We start from the raw sequence: 20904 nt of genomic DNA on the forward strand, positions 1-20904 counted from the left end.
TGCACAGCTTTCACCGCGTCTGACAGGCAGACTTACTCAGTGGGACTCCAACCCACTTCCTCTAGTGCACTTACTTTACTGGGACGCTAACTCACTAACTACAATTAGGAAAAGAAGTGTCTTACCAAAAATCCGGGGAACGTCGCGAAGAGCCTTATGGATCGGGGATCAATGGGTATCCCGGAGAAATCCTCGGTGCTGGCTGGACCCGATCAGGTCCCCAACTCCTCCGGTCTCCTTCGGCGAGGTCCCATCTGGGTCGCCAAAACTGTTGCCGAAATCTCGGAATGAAGAACTTATCGACACCAATGTGATGTAGATAAGCAGAGACTTCTTTATTGACGGCCGGGTGCGTGAGCGAGTCCTCTCACGATCAACGCACACCAAGTCTCAAAATTAGACACCATATATAGAACTTATTCATACATATTCATTAAGTATGCATGCATAACCATGATATTTCCCGTAAAGCATTAACATATTCTCCTCCTATATCCGATTCTGCGCAGTAGAGCTTAGAAAGGTCTAGAAATGGGTTTGGGGTACGATTTGGGTAGGTGGTATATGAGTCGGTGGTCGCGATCTCCCCCTGCCGGAATTACCTTTTACTAAAGTTCACGGTTTCTTGGCAGGTAACCACAAGCTGTTCCAGTCGACTCTCCCCAGTTTCCATTCATCTCATATTCTGACATTTCAATACACCTTCTACATACAGGAGAGTGGTCAAATACAAAGAAACCTTTCAAACCCTAAAGTTATTACCAAAGTTTTAACAATGGTTCTAGCCCATTCTTCTAGCCGTGGTAGGGGATGTAGAGAGGATCTCATAGCAGCTTTTGCTGTGCAACTATAAGTTTCATTAAAATAGATTTCTTATCCTTCTGTCTTTCTATTCTATAAAAGAATTTTATAAAATCAAATAATCAATCAAATAAAGTCAATCAATCTTAACTTATTAGCAAAACTGTGACACCTGTGTGGCCGTTTGTGCCCGTTGCCCCTTGTCCCGTTGATAAGATCCCGTCGGGCCGAGGCCCAGGTGCGGTGCCCAGTGCCCAGGCAGCGCCCTGAGGGAAGGTGCCGGAGGCAGTGACAGGCACGGGGGCTGGTGGCCCTTCCCCTGGCCGCCTGGCCAGGCACGGGGGCTGGTGGCCCTTCCCCTGGCCGCCTGGCCTCAGCCACTCCTGCAGCTGGGGCGAGAGAAGGCTCCAGGAGCCCAGGGACTGGGGCTCCCAACTAGGCACACCTAGAAGCCTCTGGGACTCTTTGTCCAACAGCCCTGCTGGCAGCTGCGGCGCTGGATCCAGGAGTGGTGATCTCCCCCTCTCTCTAGCTGTCTTGCCCCATGTCCCGCCCCCGCCGTCTCAGCTTTTTCTCCTGAAGTAATACAAGGCCTACCCCAGCTTCTCCTAAAGCCACATAGCTTGGTTGGATATAATTGTGAAAGGGTCAATGTTTACTGGGTGTTTGTTCCATTAAAGTTGATGTTTAGGTACGGACCTCGGGTGTTACCTCAGCGCAACCCACAGCAAGGGCATTTGCGAGTCTCAGTCGCTCTCTCCCTCCTCATAGCTGGGATGCGACAGATCCCCCCTGAGTCTTCTCTCCTGCAGGCTGAACAGGCCCAGCCCTCTCAGCCTGTCCTCCTAAGGGAGATGCTCCAGTCCCCTCACCATCTTTGTAGCCCTCTGCTGGCCCCTCTCCAGTAGTTCCTTGTCTCTCTTGGACTGGGAAGTACCTTCTGGAGCCCTCACCCATGGCATTCCTCCGAGGAGGTCCTTGAAGAAGCCAGCGTTAGCTCTCCTGTAGGCCAGGGCGGCAATCCTACTTGTCGGCTCGCTTCCTCAGCACAGGACCCTGAACTCCGCCATCTCATGGTCATTGCGGCCAAGGCTGCCTTCAACTTTCACATCCCCAACCAGCCCCCTGCTTGCGAAGAACGGGTCTGAGAGCACAGCTTGCCTCGTTGGCTCCTCCACCACCTGTGTCAAAAAGTTACCGTCGGTGCTCTGCAGGAACCTCCTGGACTGTGTGAGCCTAGCTGGGTTGTCTTTCCAGCAGGTGTCAGGGAGGCTGAAGTCCCCCGTGAGAACCAGGGCCTGGCATCGTGAGGCTGCCTGCCATTGTCTGTAGAAGGCCTCATTGGCTTCCCCTCCCTCATCAGGTGGCCCGTAGCAAACACCTACAACGGCATCCCGCGTGTTGGCGGGCCCCTTCATCTTTACCCGTAACCTCTGGACTCGTCCTGCACCCACCCCAAGGGAGAGCTCGCGACCTTCCCGTTGCTCCCTCACACAAAGAGCAACTCCACCACCTCTCCCTGCTGGCCTCTTTTCTAAAAAGCACACAGCCACCCACGACAGCCTCCCAGCCGTGGAGGCTATCCCGCCATGTCTCCGTAACTGCAATGAGCTCATGGCCCTGCGACCGCACACAGATCTTTCATTCTTCCTGGTGATCCCCTGTGCCGCGGGTGCTGGTGTATGGGCATTGCAGAGAGGCGACCGAGCACACAGGTCTCCCGGGAGGGGTGCAAGAGGATCCACCGCCGCCATGCACAGCCTGGAGGCGGTTGGCCTTCTGGGACTCATCTCGGGAGGCAGCTAAGGAACACATATCGCTGCTCTGCTTGGCCTGGCTTATGCCCCAGTCGCAGGTGATGGCACGAGCATTGCTGCACTGCAGCCCTCCCCCTGCATCCTTCGCTTTAAAGCTCGCCTCGCCAGGTTGGCCCAGCAGGCCTGGGCTGGGCCCAGTGGGGCTGGGGTGAGGAGCAGGGGGACTCCCCCCGCCCCCGCCCGGGTTCCAGCCAAGGGATGATGGAACAGTGCCCTGCACCATGGCAACAGTGCCCGGGGTAACCCGAGTGACCCCAGCAGTGCCAGTCTGTGCGGCTGCGGCTGAGCGCACGGGAGGGCGTCTGTCGTCCCTGTGTGCCCACCAGCCTTGGAGCAAGGGGAGCCGCGCAGGCCTTGTCCCGAGCCCCAGGTGGAAGAGAGAAGAGCCTCGGCGTGCCTGACGGTGTGGGGGCTGAGCCCCAGCTCAGCCTGGCCACAAGCGGGTGCGGCCCCAGGAGCGAGGTGACAGAGGGGTCCCTACGACAAATGGCATGCCCCCAGTCTAGATGAACCCCAGCCCCATAGAGGGAGAAGGAGGAAGAGGGAGTCAGTCCCAACCCCCTGGGGCAAGGAGCGGTCAGTGGGGCCCTGGGGCATCAGGAAGGGTCACAGTGGGGCACTTTGTGACATGCCGTGTCACCCGGTGCTGCCCCCACAGTGTCTGGGAGGAAGGTGTCGGGGCAGGCTGGTGGCAAGGAGCCCCCTGAACAGAGCTACTTCTGCCCCACCGCCCCTGGCAGGGCAGCCCCGGGTGCTGCAGGCTTCCCTTCACCCCTTTCCTCTCTCCCTGCCGCAGGATGGTGGGGATACCCGCCAGCCACCCCAGGCAGTCCTGGCAGGAAAAGGACAGAGCTGCCCCAGCTCCCAGCTCGCGGCTGAAGCCCAACAATTGTAAGTTCCCGCTGCTGCATGCGCGTGAGTGTGAGGGCATCGTGGGCAGGGGGCTGCTCACTCTGCTCACCCTGCCCTGCCCTGCCCCAGACTCGCAGCCCCCGGCCAGGCTGGCAGCCAGGCTCCCATGGGGCAGCGGCCAAAGACCCAGCCCTGCCACAGCATCCCTGGGGCAGGGACCCTCCCTGCCCCTGGTACCAGTGCATCCTTCACCCAGGCACACCGGGCCCCCCTCCTGGTGCTGCCCTCCAGCATCGCACCCTCACCCCTGGGGCGCGCAGGGGACACCAGTGTCCCAGCCTTGAGCTGGGGCTGGGGACATCCCCAGGAGCTGGGCGGAGGGCTCGCACTTTCCCCACGGCCTGACCCCAGCCCTGCCTGCTCTGTGTCCGCCAGATTCGTGCCACTCTGACTTGGCTGCGCCCACGGAGGAAGAGAATACCCTGGACATCATCCAAGGCTTCCTCAGGATCAGACCAAAGGTATGCGTGGCCACTTCTACGAGGCTGTGCCCCTACCTCCCGGCCAGTCTTTCTGCCCACATGCCCTGCTCACAAGGTGCCGGGGGCTATGCCCCCTCCCAGCTGTCTCTCCCCACTGACACTGTTATCCAAAAAGTGTACGCCTTCGCCCGTTGGGCAAGAGGCAACCGACGCACGGAGTCCAGGCATTTCTTTATTACGGATTCGCGCAAAGCTGGGGCTTAGCTGATGATGCTCCACGAAGCAAGCGCAAAGCTCAGAAGAACAAGATTAACATTTATGCAGTCTAGTTATACATACGTATTTTCCAAACTCTAGCTAAAAGATGCTATTGGTAATTAGTACGCGCGGTAGCTTTCCGTTGGTCTATAGATCTCTCGCTTTGATTTCAAGTTACAGTGTGTTTTTCATTTACTGCATGTCTGAGGGAGGGGTGAGGGTGAGTCCTTTAGTCCTGACTGGAGTCGGTGGTTGCGCTCTCCCCCCGCTGCCTTTACCTTGCCCCTAGTTTCAGTCTCGTTCCGCTGGCTTCTTGCCTTTGTTGCAAGTAACGGGCTGTTGGCACCTCCTGGGGTGAGGTGTTCCCCTTATCAGGCTTGGAGTTCTCCTTCAGGGGCACTTGTCATTAGGACAAAGTTACAGACGTACGGCGACCCTAACTTCACGAGCAGAAGTGAATCCCTTCATGGTGACTACAATGTGATAATGGGGATTGAATGCATAGCTAGACATCAGCGCTGTCTGTCCCTCTGTCCCCTCCTCGGCTGGCAGCAAGCAGACCAGAAGCTGAAGTTTCTGGCCGCCATCTGCACCGCCTGCGGCACCGCCACCATGGACTCCAGCGTGTGGGACGAGCTTTACTACTTTCAGTGGGAGGTGGTGGACACCATCCAGGTGAGGGGACAAGCAGTCAGGCCTCAAGAGGCAGGCCCAGGGGCAGTGGGCAGTGGCACAGCCCTGGGGGCAGGAGAGGGCTTGGCCGGGTAGGGGGGTGTGAAGGAGCGCTGCTCCAGGTTTCTCTCCTTGGAGATGTTCTAAAACCACTCGCGTGGCCCGACTGGAGCTGGGGGTTGGACCCAATGATGTTTGCAGGTCCCTTGGCCAGCCTGTGGCTCCGTGATGGGCACAGAACTTGCCACCACGGGGCCTGGGACCACTGAGTGCTGGGTTGGGAGGGGGTGCCAGGATGGGGGCAGCCGGGGCTCTGCCAGCCCCGCAGGCTCTTGCTGGCTGAAGGAGACTGCCCCATCCTGACGTGACTCACCCTGCTGTGCTCCCCAGGTGCTGCTGCAAGAGGAGCCCACTGATGACCTGGGCACCACGGTGTGGCAGCAAGCCATGTTGGCCATCACCTCTATGAGGTACCTGCCCCGGCCCCCAGCTTGGCCTCCTCGGTGCCAGGTGGCCCCGACAGCACTCGTCCCATATGGGGGGCATCCCCCGTGCTGGGTCTGAGAGGGAGGGGCAGGGGGCGGTACAGGGTTTTCCCCCTCAACTTGAGTGTCAGTAGCGTGGGGGTTGACATGACCCCTGTGGCGTGGGAGCCGAGCCAGGTCTCCAGCCCCAGAGTCTGCCTCTCCCTTGCTGGGCCCCAAGAGCACCCCTTTGTCCCTGCAGCAGAGTGGGACTGCGTCTGGAGGAGAAGACAAGCAGCCTCCTCCAAGCCTGCTTCCACAGCATCTTCTACCAGCACCCACAGGAGGACACCCAGGACCCCGAGGCTTCCCTCTACTCCAAGGTATGCCACAGGGTGAACCACGGGGAGATCCCCTGCCCCAGGGTCCCTTCCTGGGCACCGCAGGGCCATGGCCGTCCCCCCCTGGCTTCCAGGGCTGCCCCCAAGACTCTGTCTCCCTCGCAGACCATGGCCGTGATGGACAGCATGCTGAAGGTGCTGGTATGCAGTGCTGGCACGCTTGGCATCCTGGAGCTGCAGAACATCTTGCAGGTCTGGCCTTGGCACAGGGTCCCTATGGGCAGTGACCCCCGGCTCGAGCGGTGGCCCTCCCAGCGCCTGGTGCAAGGAATGGGGCAGGCAATGTCCCTCCTTCCCCGCCATGCCCCTCCCACTAGCCCCTTGCCCCCTGGCTGCTGCCAGAGCCCCTTCTTCTCCTGCCACAGCTCACCCCACCTCTGCAGCCGTGCTTGCTGCCCATCCTGCCCAACACTCCCGCCCAGACAGACCTGCCTGTCTGGCTTGGCAAGGGGAGCCCAGCCCTGGGGCTTTCCCCCTCCAGCTTTACCACGGCACATATCCCAGAGCCCCCACCACCGTTCCCCAGGGAGCTGGTCACCACAAAGCCTTGGGGTCCCTGGGTGGGGGGTGCAGGGACGTTGTTTGAGGGGGGAGGAGTGGAAGGCAGCAGAGGCAGCAGCAGGAGCAGGATGCAGCGACCTGCCTGGCCGCAGCAGGCTGCTGCGAGAGGCAAGAAGGACACATGCCCCATGCCAGGCATTGCCCCGGAGCAAGCCTGCCTGTGCCGTGCTGCGCCATGCCACCTCCCTGGCACACCAGCAGCTTTTCTCCTCCCAGGTCCTGCTGCCCTTCACCAGGTCCCAGAGGGAAGCAGTGCAGGAGAGGGCCGTGGCGCAGATTGCCAGTCTGATCGAGTTCACCACCTGCTCCATGCCACAGGTACCGAGCTCCTGGTCTGGGCAGTCCCACTGCCCTGTCCCTGCAGCCCGGAGCCCTGGCACCTCCTGGGGAAGTTGGGCACCCAGTCAGCAGGAGGCTGGGAGCAGGAGTCTTTGCCCTGTCCCTGCCCTGTCCACGCTCTCTCCCAGGGCAGGGCAGGGCAGGGCTGCCGCAGGCACAGGCAGGAACTTGGCTTCCCTGCTCCGGCCTGGTGCCCGGCTGCTCTGGGAGCAGCTGGGGCTCACCTTGTGACCGGCCTCACCTTGTGCCTGCACTGCCTCTCTTCCCCCAGGTCTGCTCCTGCTTTGCACAAACTATAGTCCTCAGACACCAGTGCTCCAAGAGTCATCAGTTTGCGATACTGGGGCTGCTGGTGGGGCACCTCATTCTCTGCTGCACCTGCAAGCGTGAGAGGACCCGCCACAAGGCTGCAGAAGCTCTCCATCACCTGCACACCTTCATCCTGAAGCAGAGAAGTAAGAGAGGCCGTGTCGGGCTTGGTCCCCCCCAGCATGGGCAGCCAGTGGCCACCCTCCTTGGCCAGAGAAAGCCGCATACAACCTGCCTGCCTGCCTGCAGTCTGAAGAGCCATTTCCTCTCAGCCCTGCTCACAACAGCCCCGGACCCTCCCTGCGTATCTGCTCCCCAGACCTGTCAGGGCGTCCCAGTCCTTTGCCAGTGACTTTTCTGCCCAGCACTCAGACTGCACCTCCAGCTCTGCACCCTCTCTCTCAGCACCCCGGTTTTTCTCCTCCCCAGGCAGGCAGCCCCGGTCGCATGACAGAGGGCAGCTGGAGCACCAGGAGGTCTGGCAAGCGAGGCAGCCCCAGCAGCTTTTGCAAACCAGCGGCGCCAGAGAAATCTTCCTGGTAAGAAGGGCCTTCAGCTCCTGGCTGGCGGGATCAGCATGAGCGAAGGGACACCTGATGCATGGCGATAGCGGGGGCTTGCGCCGATCCTGAGCAGGGGCGAGGCAAAGGCCTCCAGTGAGCTCTGGTTCCCCATGGCACCCTGACCCCCACCGTCCATCTGCCCAGCGCAGCCTGGCTCTGCGTCCCACTCCCTGCACAGCCAAGATGCTCTGGGGGATGCTCTAGGTGACAAATCTCCCTTCCTCTCCTTCATGCCGCAGAAGTTCACGAAATACCTCCGTCCCTCTGACCGGGCAGACATCATCCTCCTAGCCATCAACAACATGAGAGACCCAAGCACCTACAGCATCCGCGTGGCTGCCCACATGGTGGATGTCCTTGTGTTGGGCCCTGCCTTCCAGCCGGGGCAGGTGAGTCGCCCAGGGGTAGCACAGCTGATGCTCCAGCCCCCCGGGGCACCGTTCCTCCCCCGGCTCTGCACCTGGCCAGCGCTGACACCATCTCCAGCTGGCATACCACAACGGGAACAGAAGCAGCTCCCAGAGGGAGCTGGGGAAACAGCCGCGCTCACCCTACTGACATCCCCACTCCCTCCTGTGTCTCCTCTCCAGGTCTTGAAGATCGTGCGCGCCATCTACACAAACCTGCCCTCCATCAGGATGCTGGTAGCCGTCAACAGCCTGGACAGGGCCCTGCGCGTGCTGGCAGACAAACACCCCAGCGAGGTGGTGGCCGGCCTGCTGCACTGCTCCCCAACATGCACCTAGTACGGGGCTCACCAGACTTTAGGGCTGCTCTCACCCTGGCAGAGGGGTCCCAATACCCTCCCAAGGGACTTCAGGCCGGCCTTACTCCTGGGTGTCCCCACTGACAGAGCCCTGGTTCTCCACAGTGTCGCCATGACCATGTGGGCGGTGATGCTCTTTGAGCCCCGGGCTGCCAAGAAGGTGCTGCAGGAGCTCATCAACGTCATGATGAACCAGTCGCTGCACAAGACCTCCGCCTCTACCAAGGACAACCCGCGCGTCCTCTCCCTGGCTGTGAGTTGCTGGATGAGGCCTCACTGACCTCCGGGGCTGCTCTCAGCTGTCTGGGGCCACCCCTTCCCTTCCATGCCCGCCCCAAGCCTTGGCCTCCCCAGGGGTCAGCGAGATGTCCGTGTCTGGTGTCTTCTGCAGGCAGCCAGCACCATAAGCAAGATCCTCCTGCAGTCCAGCTGCCCACGGGACGTGGAAGACATTTTCCCCCGGCTTTTCCTGGCACTGCTTTTCCAAGTGTCATTCACCACAGAGCTGACGCCAGAGGAGGTGCTAATCTTCTGGACGGGCCACCAACAGGGTCTGATTACTCCTATCAGGTGCGCCATCCCTGTCCGCTCGTCCCTGCCAGCCACCTGGAGCCAAGCCAGGGGTCCCGGTGGGAGCTGAGCATTTCTCCTCGTGCAGGTCTGTGGTGCAGGCCATGACGGTGCTGCTCTGCAGGATGGGCCTTGAGAGCCACATGCTGGCCATCGAGGCGCAGGGTGGCTGGGACATGCTGCTCAGTGCCCAGACCCACCTCCTGGGAGTGCGCATCGTGGCCAGGTGAGAGCCCCTTCTCCACACTCCTGGGGGACTGTGCACCCCACACCACCCCCTCCCTTGGGGCTGATGGCAGGGGGTCCCCACTGCTTGCAGAAAGTGCTGCAGTCCAGTGATGACCAGACTGGTGCGACCCCCAGAGATGTGCCCGCCTGGCTCAGGCCTGACAGTGCTTCCTTCCCCCTTCCAGGGAGATGAGGAACACCCCAAGATCCCTGCGCTCCACCATCTTCCGCCATCTGGCAGAGCTCCTCTCTGTGGAGAATCCCTCCTGGGAGATGGTCGCCATGGTCTTCTTTGTTGAGGTGAGCCTGATGGCACTGCTCCAAGCTCCCTCCGATGCTCAGTTCTCCCATGCCCGCTGCTGCAGCGGGAGCTGGGGCAGCAGGTGGGCTCTGGCTGGTACCATGGAGGAGCCAGGCGAGCAACCAGTGCGGTGTGGGGCACGGGGGCTCTCCGCAGTCCCTGCTGCCTCCATTCAGGCTTGGCCTTGCCCCGGTGTCCTTGCCCTGCCTGAGCTGATGGCTGGAGCCAGCGCTGCACCTCTCCAGCTCCCGTTGCGTGTGTTTCAGATGGTGGGCTGCATTGGCCTCAGTGAAGAGCTGGACTGTGCCCTGGCAATCTTCCCCACGTATCTGCAGAGCCAGTGCCTGGGGATGCCCACCCTGGTGCTCAGGGCCATCCTCAGGCTCACCGAGAGGCCTGACACAGTGAGTAGGGGGCAGCTGGGGCAGCCAGGACAACAGCCCATGGCAGAGCTGTGGGTGGTAGGTAACGTGGCGGCTTGGGCTTTTGTGGGCATGGGGAGCTGAGCCAGCTGCAGCCAGCTCTCCCGCGTCCCTGGCCCACTGCCCCATGGCAAGGGGAGAGGCAGCAGTGCCGAGGGGAACAGGGTCCCACTGCCAGCACGTCCCAGCAGGGATGATGGCAGCAGAGCCACCAGCCCGAGTGTGGGGTCTGCAGAGCGTGGCCGTGGGGTGATGAGCCCCGCGATGAAACGCAGGGCCTGCTGGCAGCTCGCGCAGCTTTCCAAGCAGCGCTGGTCACCCACCAGGCTGCTCAGGGGGTCTGTTGCAAACGGGGGCAGCCGAGGGTCTGGCAAGGAGCCAGAGCTGTCTGTCCTCCCCCTGCGCACCCTGCTCTTCCCATGGCCGTGCCAGGGAGCCCTGTCTGCCAGGCGCTTGCCCTCGTAACCCATGCTGCCTGCTGAGAAGCCAGCGGGGAGGCCAGTGCTCACGGGGAGGGTTTTCAGCCCTGCGGTCGCTTGCCGCTTTACAAAAATGAGGTGGCGTGTCTCACATAGGCAAGGAAAACCCTTGTCCTGCTGCCGTACGTCATGGAGCGGCTGCAGGCTGATGACAGTGACGACAGCGCCGTGGCCCTCTCCGTGCTTGACAACATGCTCCAGCTTCCGGCGGGGAAGAAGCCCAGCCTCATTGCCCCGGCGCTGGCTGACAAGCTCCAGCCACTCTTTGACAACGTAAGGCTGGCGGAGAGCCCCATGCTCCCCTCATTGAGCACCTCGTTCGCGTCTCCCACCGCAGCCCCCATGCTCTGCAGGAGGATGCTTTGCCCTGCAGCCCCCAGCCACTGTCGCTGCCCTCGGTGACTCCGTGCTGCACCCCAAACCCCCAGCGTGGACTCACCCTGGCTCGGCCTGCTTGCCGCAGGGCGGACGGGGGTGGCAGGACAGCAGCCGGTGTGCTGAGCAACACCAATGTGCACCCTGCCCTGGCAGCATCCCCCAGTCCTCCACAGGGTCTCCCTCTCCGGCCCCCAGCCCCTCTGCACAGACATTCTGCATGCCACGGCTCATGCACTCCCTTATGGAGCAGGGCTGCCTGCAGCCATCTGGGGGAAGTTCACCTCCACGTCAGCCCCTCGCTTGCCACGGGCTTGCGCTTGGGGCTGAGGTCCTCCTCCCCTCCTTCCCCAGCATTTGGACACTGTGCGGGAGAAATCCATCCACCTCTTCCAAAGCGTGATGTGGCTCGTGGTGGGCACTGAAAAGAAGAAGATGAAGAAGAAGGTGTGGAGCAGCCTGCTGCCACTGCTCTTGCACCTGCACGATCAGAACAAAAGTGTGGCCAAGGTGGGATTCTTAGCCTGACCGGTCCTTTGGGCCCGGCAATGCTGACACTGGACCCTTCAAATGTGTGCCACTGGGAGGTCTAGCTTGCTGAGTCCCTAGGGCCAGGCAGAGACCCCCTCCCTGCCCACTGCTGCCCTTCTCCTGCTGCTGCCCAGATGGACGGGGAGGTGGGTCCCTTTCCCACCCAGCTCCCTCCGCACAGCCCCTGCCATGGGTCCTGCAGCCCCAGAGACTGAGCTACAGCTCCACAACAGCCTGGGGCCACCAGGGCCAAAGCACTGAAGCCCTGACGGCCTTCCAGTCAGAGAGGGTGATTGTCCTTCTCTTCCCCGGGGTGCTGAGCATGGTGACAGCACCAATTCCCAGCTGGAGTGTCTTCCTGGCATGGGATAGAAGAGGTTCTGAGCCCCGCCAAGAGGGAGGACACAGGGTCCTGTGCCCTCGATGGTGGTGGTGGCATCTCTGTTGCTCACCAGGCCTCCCAGGAAGCCCTCCGCAGTGCTGGCCTGTTCCTGAAGTGGAGGCAGCTGGAGCACATGGCTGAGACTGGGCAGGCATGGAGGATCAGCGAGTGCCTGGTAAGCAGAGCCCCAACACCCCTGGGATCTTCCCCGGGCAAGCCCTGCCCTGTGCCCTGCGGGGAGGGAGGGGGGATGGAGGGCTGTGCCCCCTTGGCTGCACACACCCTCCTGGAGCAGGCTCTGCTCCGCATTGTCTTTGCCCCTGGGGTCCCCAAGGGGACCCTGCCACTAGGGTGGCACCCCTGCATCCCTGGGAGCCTGATGCTCCCTCTGAACCCCGGTGCCACACAGTGGGGAGCTGGGGATGTCCTGCTGGGGGGAAGGGGGATGGCCCTGGGTGGAGGGATGGCCAAACGCGGGGGCACCTCTGCGCCCACCCTGCACCCTTCTCCTCTCTGCAGCTGGCCAAGAAGAGGAGCAGGGCCATGGCCTACCTGCACCAGAGCCTGCATTACCTGCACAGCTCGCAGGAGCCCCTGCGATGGGAGGCTGTCAGGTTCATCGGTGAGCCATGACTCCCAGGGTCCCTGTGTCCCAGCACAGGACCTATGGGGCACCCCTTCACCCCCTCCTGCCCCTGCCTGCACAGGTGGGGCTGGCAGGAGGCTCATCCATCCCCTCCCTGATGCTGCACTCCGGGGTCAGCCCTCCCGGGGGGACCGTGCAGCCAGGTGGGCTGGCTGCAAGGGTCTCTGAGCGGCAGCAGCATCCTTGACACACTGTGTTGCTCCAGGGCTCGTTGGGCGGTGCGTGCGTGAGCAGCAGCACATGGAGTACATCCGACATGGTGAGCGAGGGCAGTGGGGAGGAGGAAGGAGCTAGCACGGAGCTCCCCCCCGCAACCTGGGCAAGGGGGGATCTGCTCCCAGCGTGCCTAGGGGGGACATGGTGTTTCTGCAGGGGGCTATTCCTGAGAAGCAGCTTCCAGCCGAGCCACCTGTCCCCTGGCTGCCTCCTGGCCCTGGCAATCACAGGGTGCAGTGCGCCCTGCCTGGAGGGGACACAGGGCTGTCACCTCACCTCTGCTGCTTTGTCCCCACAGTGCTTAAAGGCGCAATGAAAGACACCAGCCCCCTGGTCTCCTCCCTGGCAACTCAGACATTCCTCATCCTTTGATGACGAAGGCTGTAAGGGGTGGTTTAACCTATGATTACTGCGCTTATGGCTGCCAAGGACATGGGGGAGGTGGCACTCGACCCCCAGCGAGGGCTCTGCTCAGGCAGAGACGAAGCAGCAGCCCCAGCCCGAGGATGCTCTGCAGGCTTCTCTTCCTGAAGGCTAACAGGGAAGAAGACACCTCAGCCCCAGAGGAGCTGGCGTCCTCTGGAGAGCAGCAGGACAACTGCTCTTTCCAGTGGTCCAGGGCAAAGACGTGCCCTCATGCTTCGCCTTTGCCATAAAGTGCCAGCTGCTCCACTGGGCTGTGAAGCAGAGGGGAGAAGCCCAAGGTGGAGCCGAAGCAGAACTTGAAAGCAATGCCTTCCTTCCCCTCTCCAGGGCCACGCTGCCGCAATAAATGACTTTTTCTGCCACCCACTGTCTGAGCAGCCTGCACTGCCTGGGGCTGACGTGGCCGAGCCCAGGGGCTACCAAGCCGCCGATGCTCTGGCTCCAGCAGCACAGGCCCCTCCATGTCCCCAGCAGGATGGGCAGCTCTGTCTCCTGCCCATGCCACTTGTCCCCACCTGCCCTGCAGCCACTGCTGCCCAGCACGTCACCAGAGCAGCAGTAAGGGGGCACACTGCAAAACCAAGCCCTCTGTTGAGCCATCAACAAAGCCCAACAAACAAAGCCCAAGCCTTTGACCAGTCTCCAAAGGGGAGACCACCTGCGGGCAGCCAGCAGCCCCTCCACGATGCCCCGGGCATGCACGGCAACAGTCTTTGGCCACCTATGGCCGGGGCGGTGAGCCTGTGGCGGCACAGAGGCCGGCCGAAGGGCGCTCCCGCTGCCCGCCGGCCCGCTCCCGGCTGTCCCGCACACCGGCCCCTCAGAGCCCACGCCACCGCCTTCCCGACCCCGCTGCCCCTGCGGCCCCACCGCCCCTCAGCGCCGCGGGCCGGCCCCGCGCCTCCGCACAGAGCGGCAGAATCAGGCGGGTCAGGGCTGGCAGGGACCTCTGGAGACCATCCAGCCCAAGGCCCTGCGAAAGCAGCTCCCCCAGGAGCCGGCCGCTCAGGGTCACGGCCAGGCGGGGTTTGAGAGCCTCCAGAGACTGCCCAGCCCCGGGGCAGCCCACCCCAGGCCGTGACACCCCCACAGCACAGCCCATCTCCTCCTGCTCGGAAGGGAAGGAGCTCCCTGTGTTATCGAAATCTCGGAATGAAGAACCTATCGACACCAATGTGATGTAGATAAGCAGAGACTTCTTTATTGACGGCTGGGTGCGTGAGCGAGTCCTCTCACGATCAACGCACACCAAGTCTCAAAATTAGACACCATATATAGAACTTATTCATACATATTCATTAAGTATGCATGCATAACCATGATATTTCCCGTAAAGCATTAACATATTCTCCTCCTATATCCGATTCTGCATAGTAGAGCTTAGAAAGGTCTAGAAATGGGTCTGGGGTACGATTTGGGTAGGTGGTATATGAGTCGGTGGTCGCGATCTCCCCCTGCCGGAATTACCTTTTACTAAAGTTCACGGTTTCTTGGCAGGTAACCACAAGCTGTTCCAGTCGACTCTCCCCAGTTTCCATTCATCTCATATTCTGACATTTCAATACACCTTCTACATACAGAAGACTGGTCAAATACAAAGAAACCTTTCAAACCCTAAAGTTATTACCAAAGTTTTAACAATGGTTCTAGCCCATTCTTCTAGCTGTGGTAGGGGATGTAGAGAGGATCTCATAGCAGCTTTTGCTGTGCAACTATAAGTTTCATTAAAATAGATTTCTTATCCTTCTGTCTTTCTATTCTATAAAAGAATTTTATAAAATCAAATAATCAATCAAATAAAGTCAATCAATCTTAACTTATTAGCAAAACTGTGACACCTGTGTGGCCGTTTGTGCCCGTTGCCCCTTGTCCTGTTGATAAGATCCCGTCGGGCCGAGGCCCAGGTGCGGTGCCCAGTGCCCAGGCAGCGCCCTGAGGGAAGGTGCCGGAGGCAGTGACAGGCACGGGGGCTGGTGGCCCTTCCCCTGGCCGCCTGGCCAGGCACGGGGGCTGGTGGCCCTTCCCCTGGCCGCCTGGCCTCAGCCACTCCTGCAGCTGGGGCGAGAGAAGGCTCCAGGAGCCCAGGGACTGGGGCTCCCAACTAGGCACACCTAGAAGCCTCTGGGACTCTTTGTCCAACAGCCCTGCTGGCAGCTGCGGCGCTGGATCCAGGAGTGGTGATCTCCCCCTCTCTCTAGCTGTCTTGCCCCATGTCCCGCCCCCGCCGCCTCAGCTTTTTCTCCTAAAGTAATACAAGGCCTACCCCAGCTTCTCCTAAAGCCACATAGCTTGGTTGGATATAATTGTGAAAGGGTCAATGTTTACTGGGTGTTTGTTCCATTAAAGTTGATGTTTAGGTACGGACCTCGGGTGTTACCTCAGCGCAACCCACAGCAAGGGCATTTGCGAGTCTGAGTCGCTCTCTCCCTCCTCATAGCTGGGATGCGACAGATCCCCCCTGAGTCTTCTCTCCTGCAGGCTGAACAGGCCCAGCCCTCTCAGCCTGTCCTCCTAAGGGAGATGCTCCAGTCCCCTCACCATCTTTGTAGCCCTCTGCTGGCCCCTCTCCAGTAGTTCCTTGTCTCTCTTGGACTGGGAAGTACCTTCTGGAGCCCTCAACCATGGCATTCCTCCAAGGAGGTCCTTGAAGAAGACAGCGTTAGCTCTCCTGTAGGCCAGGGCGGCAATCCTACTTGTCGGCTCGCTTCCTCAGCACAGGACCCTGAACTCCGCCATCTCATGGTCATTGCGGCCAAGGCTGCCTTCAACTTTCACATCCCCAACCAGCCCCCTGCTTGCGAAGAACGGGTCTGAGAGCACAGCTTGCCTCGTTGGCTCCTCCACCACCTGTGTCAAAAAGTTACCGTCGGTGCTCTGCAGGAACCTCCTGGACTGTGTGAGCCTAGCTGGGTTGTCTTTCCAGCAGGTGTCAGGGAGGCTGAAGTCCCCCGTGAGAACCAGGGCCTGGCATCGTGAGGCTGCCTGCCATTGTCTGTAGAAGGCCTCATTGGCTTCCCCTCCCTCATCAGGTGGCCCGTAGCAAACACCTACAACGGCATCCCGCGTGTTGGCGGGCCCCTTCATCTTTACCCGTAACCTCTGGACTCGTCCTGCACCCACCCCAAGGGAGAGCTCGCGACCTTCCCGTTGCTCCCTCACACAAAGAGCAACTCCACCACCTCTCCCTGCTGGCCTCTTTTCTAAAAAGCACACAGCCACCCACGACAGCCTCCCAGCCGTGGAGGCTATCCCGCCATGTCTCCGTAACTGCAATGAGCTCATGGCCCTGCGACCGCACACAGATCTTTCATTCTTCCTGGTGATCCCCTGTGCCGCGTGTGCTGGTGTATGGGCATTGCAGAGAGGCGACCGAGCACACAGGTCTCCCGGGAGGGGTGCAAGAGGATCCACCGCCGCCATGCACAGCCTGGAGGCGGTTGGCCTTCTGGGACTCATCTCGGGAGGCAGCTAAGGAACACATATCGCTGCTCTGCTTGGCCTGGCTTATGCCCCAGTCGCAGGTGATGGCACGAGCATTGCCGCACTGCAGCCCTCCCCCTGCATCCTTCGCTTTAAAGCTCGCCTCGCCAGGTTGGCCCAGCAGGCCTGGGCTGGGCCCAGTGGGGCTGGGGTGAGGAGCAGGGGGACTCCCCCCGCCCCCGCCCGGGTTCCAGCCAAGGGATGATGGAACAGTGCCCTGCACCATGGCAACAGTGCCCGGGGTAACCCGAGTGACCCCAGCAGTGCCAGTCTGTGCGGCTGCGGCTGAGCGCACGGGAGGGCGTCTGTCGTCCCTGTGTGCCCACCAGCCTTGGAGCAAGGGGAGCCGCGCAGGCCTTGTCCCGAGCCCCAGGTGGAAGAGAGAAGAGCCTCAGCGTGCCTGACGGTGTGGGGGCTGAGCCCCAGCTCAGCCTGGCCACAAGCGGGTGCGGCCCCAGGAGCGAGGTGACAGAGGGGTCCCTACGACAAGTGGCATGCCCCCAGTCTAGATGAACCCCAGCCCCATAGAGGGAGAAGGAGGAAGAGGGAGTCAGTCCCAACCCCCTGGGGCAAGGAGCGGTCAGTGGGGCCCTGGGGCATCAGGAAGGGTCACAGTGGGGCACTTTGTGACATGCCGTGTCACCCGGTGCTGCCCCCACAGTGTCTGGGAGGAAGGTGTCGGGGCAGGCTGGTGGCAAGGAGCCCCCTGAACAGAGCTACTTCTGCCCCACCGCCCCTGGCAGGGCAGCCCCGGGTGCTGCAGGCTTCCCTTCACCCCTTTCCTCTCTCCCTGCCGCAGGATGGCGGGGATACCCGCCAGCCACCCCAGGCAGTCCTGGCAGGAAAAGGACAGAGCTGCCCCAGCTCCCAGCTCGCGGCTGAAGCCCAACAATTGTAAGTTCCCGCTGCTGCATGCGCGTGAGTGTGAGGGCATCGTGGGCAGGGGGCTGCCCACTCTGCTCACCCTGCCCTGCCCTGCCCCAGACTCGCAGCCCCCGGCCAGGATGGCAGCCAGGCTCCCATGGGGCAGCGGCCAAAGACCCAGCCCTGCCACAGCATCCCTGGGGCAGGGACCCTCCCTGCCCCTGGTACCAGTGCATCCTTCACCCAGGCACACCGGGCCCCCCTCCTGGTGCTGCCCTCCAGCATCGCACCCTCACCCCTGGGGCGCGCAGGGGACACCAGTGTCCCAGCCTTGAGCTGGGGCTGGGGACATCCCCAGGAGCTGGGCGGAGGGCTCGCGCTTTGCCCACGGCCTGACCCCAGCCCTGCCTGCTCTGTGTCCGCCAGATTCCTGCCACTCTGACTTGGCTGCGCCCACAGAGGAAGAGAATACCCTGGACATCATCCGAGGCTTCCTCAGGATCAGACCAAAGGTATGCGTGGCCACTTCTACGAGGCTGTGCCCCTACCTCCCGGCCAGTCTTTCTGCCCACATGCCCTGCTCACAAGGTGCCGGGGGCTATGCCCCCTCCCAGCTGTCTCTCCCCACTGACACTGTTATCCAAAAAGTATACGCCTTCGCCCGTTGGGCAAGAGCCATCCGACGCACGGAGTCCAGGCATTTCTTTATTACGGATTCGCGCAAAGCTGGGGCTTAGCTGATGATGCTCCACGAAGCAAGCGCAAAGCTCAGAAGAACAAGATTAACATTTATGCAGTCTAGTTATACATACGTATTTTCCAAACTCTAGCTAAAAGATGCTATTGGTAATTAGTACGCGCGGTAGCTTTCCGTTGGTCTATAGATCTCTCGCTTTGATTTCAAGTTACAGTGTGTTTTTCATTTACTGCATGTCTGAGGGAGGGGTGAGGGTGAGTCCTTTAGTCCTGACTGGAGTCGGTGGTTGCGCTCTCCCCCCGCTGCCTTTACCTTGCCCCTAGTTTCAGTCTCGTTCCGCTGGCTTCTTGCCTTTGTTGCAAGTAACGGGCTGTTGGCACCTCCTGGGGTGAGGTGTTCCCCTTATCAGGCTTGGAGTTCTCCTTCAGGGGCACTTGTCATTAGGACAAAGTTACAGACGTACGGCGACCCTAACTTCACGAGCAGAAGTGAATCCCTTCATGGTGACTACAATGTGATAATGGGGATTGAATGCATAGCTAGACATCAGCGCTGTCTGTCCCTCTGTCCCCTCCTCGGCTGGCAGCAAGCAGACCAGAAGCTGAAGTTTCTGGCCGCCATCTGCACCGCCTGCGGCACCGCCACCATGGACTCCAGCGTGTGGGACGAGCTTTACGACTTTCAGTGGGAGGTGGTGGACACCATCCAGGTGAGGGGACAAGCAGTCAGGCCTCAAGAGGCAGGCCCAGGGGCAGTGGGCAGTGGCACAGCCCTGGGGGCAGGAGAGGGCTTGGCCGGGTAGGGGGGTGTGAAGGAGCGCTGCTCCAGGTTTCTCTCCTTGGAGATGTTCTAAAACCACTCGCGTGGCCCGACTGGAGCTGGGGGTTGGACCCAATGATGTTTGCAGGTCCCTTGGCCAGCCTGTGGCTCCGTGATGGGCACAGAACTTGCCACCACGGGGCCTGGGACCACTGAGTGCTGGGTTGGGAGGGGGTGCCAGGATGGGGGCAGCCGGGGCTCTGCCAGCCCCGCAGGCTCTTGCTGGCTGAAGGAGACTGCCCCATCCTGACGTGACTCACCCTGCTGTGCTCCCCAGGTGCTGCTGCAAGAGGAGCCCACTGACGACCTGGGCACCACGGTGTGGCAGCAAGCCATGTTGGCCATCACCTCTATGAGGTACCTGCCCCGGCCCCCAGCTTGGCCTCCTCGGTGCCAGGTGGCCCCGACAGCACTCGTCCCATATGGGGGGCATCCCCCGTGCTGGGTCTGAGAGGGAGGGGCAGGGGGCGGTACAGGGTTTTCCCCCTCAACTTGAGTGTCAGTAGCGTGGGGGTTGACATGACCCCTGTGGCGTGGGAGCCGAGCCAGTCTCCAGCCCCAGAGTCTGCCTCTCCCTTGCTGGGCCCCAAGAGCACCCCTTTGTCCCTGCAGCAGAGTGGGACTGCGTCTGGAGGAGAAGACAAGCAGCCTCCTCCAAGCCTGCTTCCGCAGCATCTTCTACCAGCACCCACAGGAGGACACCCAGGACCCCGAGGCTTCCCTCTACTCCAAGGTATGCCACAGGGTGAACCACGGGGAGATCCCCTGCCCCAGGGTCCCTTCCTGGGCACCGCAGGGCCATGGCCGTCCCTCCCTGGCTTCCAGGGCTGCCCCCAAGACTCTGTCTCCCTCGCAGACCATGGCCGTGATGGACAGCATGCTGAAGGTGCTGGTATGCAGTGCTGGCATGCTTGGCATCCTGGAGCTGCAGAACATCTTGCAGGTCTGGCCTTGGCACAGGGTCCCTATGGGCAGTGACCCCCGGCTCGAGCGGTGGCGCTCCCAGCGCCTGGTGCAAGGAATGGGGCAGGCAATGTCCCTCCTTCCCCGCCATGCCCCTCCCACTAGCCCCTTGCCCCCTGGCTGCTGCCAGAGCCCCTTCTTCTCCTGCCACAGCTCACCCCACCTCTGCAGCCGTGCTTGCTGCCCATCCTGCCCAACACTCCCGCCCAGACAGACCTGCCTGTCTGGCTTGGCAAGGGGAGCCCCGCCCTGGGGCTTTCCCCCTCCAGCTTTACCACGGCACATATCCCAGAGCCCCCACCACCGTTCCCCAGGGAGCTGGTCACCATAAAGCCTTGGGGTCCCTGGGTGGGGGGTGCAGGGACGTTGTTTGAGGGGGGAGGAGTGGAAGGCAGCAGAGGCAGCAGCAGGAGCAGGATGCGGCGACCTGCCTGGCCGCAGCACGTTGCTGCGAGAGGCAAGAAGGACACATGCCCCATGCCAGGCATTGCCCCGGAGCAAGCCTGCCTGTGCCGTGCTGCGCCATGCCACCTCCCTGGCACACCAGCAGCTTTTCTCCTCCCAGGTCCTGCTGCCCTTCACCAGGTCCCAGAGGGAAGCAGTGCAGGAGAGGGCCATGGCGCAGATTGCCAGTCTGATCGAGTTCACCACCTGCTCCATGCCACAGGTACCGAGCTCCTGGTCTGGGCAGTCGCACTGCCCTGTCCCTGCAGCCCGGAGCCCTGGCACCTCCTGGGGAAGTTGGGCACCCAGTCAGCAGGAGGCTGGGAGCAGGAGTCTTTGCCCTGTCCCTGCCCTGTCCACGCTCTCTCCCAGGGCAGGGCAGGGCAGGGCTGCCGCAGGCACAGGCAGGAACTTGGCTTCCCTGCTCCGGCCTGGTGCCCGGCTGCTCTGGGAGCAGCTGGGGCTCACCTTGTGACCGGCCTCACCTTGTGCCTGCACTGCCTCTCTTCCCCCAGGTCTGCTCCTGCTTTGCACAAACTGTAGTCCTCAGACACCAGTGCTCCAAGAGTCATCAGTTTGCGATACTGGGGCTGCTGGTGGGGCACCTCATTCTCTGCTGCACCTGCAAGCATGAGAGGACCCGCCACAAGGCTGCAGAAGCTCTCCATCACCTGCACACCTTCATCCTGAAGCAGAGAAGTAAGAGAGGCCGTGTCGGGCTTGGTCCCCCCCAGCATGGGCAGCCAGTGGCCACCCTCCTTGGCCAGAGAAAGCCG

General features: G+C 61.5%; 2 protein-coding genes across 2 annotated transcripts; both read left to right on the forward strand.

The window, feature by feature from the left end:
* The first annotated feature begins 7501 nt into the window (after positions 1-7501).
* On the forward strand, positions 7502-13223 carry LOC308062634 (uncharacterized protein). Its single transcript, XM_080384394.1, has 8 exons — positions 7502-7908; positions 8110-9788; positions 10382-10558; positions 11015-11170; positions 11524-11748; positions 12093-12195; positions 12425-12478; positions 12734-13223. Exons 2-8 carry the CDS (start codon positions 9273-9275, stop codon positions 12805-12807), a joined length of 1305 nt encoding a protein of 434 aa, XP_080240520.1. The 5' UTR covers positions 7502-7908; positions 8110-9272; the 3' UTR covers positions 12808-13223.
* Positions 13224-15523: 2300 nt separating this feature from the next.
* On the forward strand, positions 15524-19263 carry LOC308063599 (uncharacterized protein). Its single transcript, XM_080386779.1, has 3 exons — positions 15524-17235; positions 17632-17717; positions 18489-19263. Exons 1-3 carry the CDS (start codon positions 17142-17144, stop codon positions 18702-18704), a joined length of 396 nt encoding a protein of 131 aa, XP_080242905.1. The 5' UTR covers positions 15524-17141; the 3' UTR covers positions 18705-19263.
* Positions 19264-20904: the final 1641 nt, after the last annotated feature.

Source organism: Falco punctatus (genome assembly GCF_963210335.1).
Source record: "Falco punctatus genome assembly, chromosome: 4".
In the NCBI taxonomy this organism is placed as follows: domain Eukaryota; kingdom Metazoa; phylum Chordata; class Aves; order Falconiformes; family Falconidae; genus Falco; species Falco punctatus.

Bases quoted from the DNA above. Each gene is read 5' to 3' on its own strand.
- LOC308063599 (XM_080386779.1), top strand. From the start codon at position 17,142: ATGGCGGGGATACCCGCCAGCCACCCCAGGCAGTCCTGGCAGGAAAAG. The intron at 17,236-17,631 runs GTAAGTTCCCGC...TGTGTCCGCCAG, and splicing joins GCGGCTGAAGCCCAACAATT to ATTCCTGCCACTCTGACTTG. The intron at 17,718-18,488 runs GTATGCGTGGCC...CTCGGCTGGCAG, and splicing joins TCCTCAGGATCAGACCAAAG to CAAGCAGACCAGAAGCTGAA.
- LOC308062634 (XM_080384394.1), top strand. From the start codon at position 9,273: ATGAGGAACACCCCAAGATCCCTGCGCTCCACCATCTTCCGCCATCTG. The intron at 11,171-11,523 runs GTGGGATTCTTA...GCATGGTGACAG, and splicing joins AGAACAAAAGTGTGGCCAAG to CACCAATTCCCAGCTGGAGT. The intron at 11,749-12,092 runs GTAAGCAGAGCC...TCCTCTCTGCAG, and splicing joins GGAGGATCAGCGAGTGCCTG to CTGGCCAAGAAGAGGAGCAG.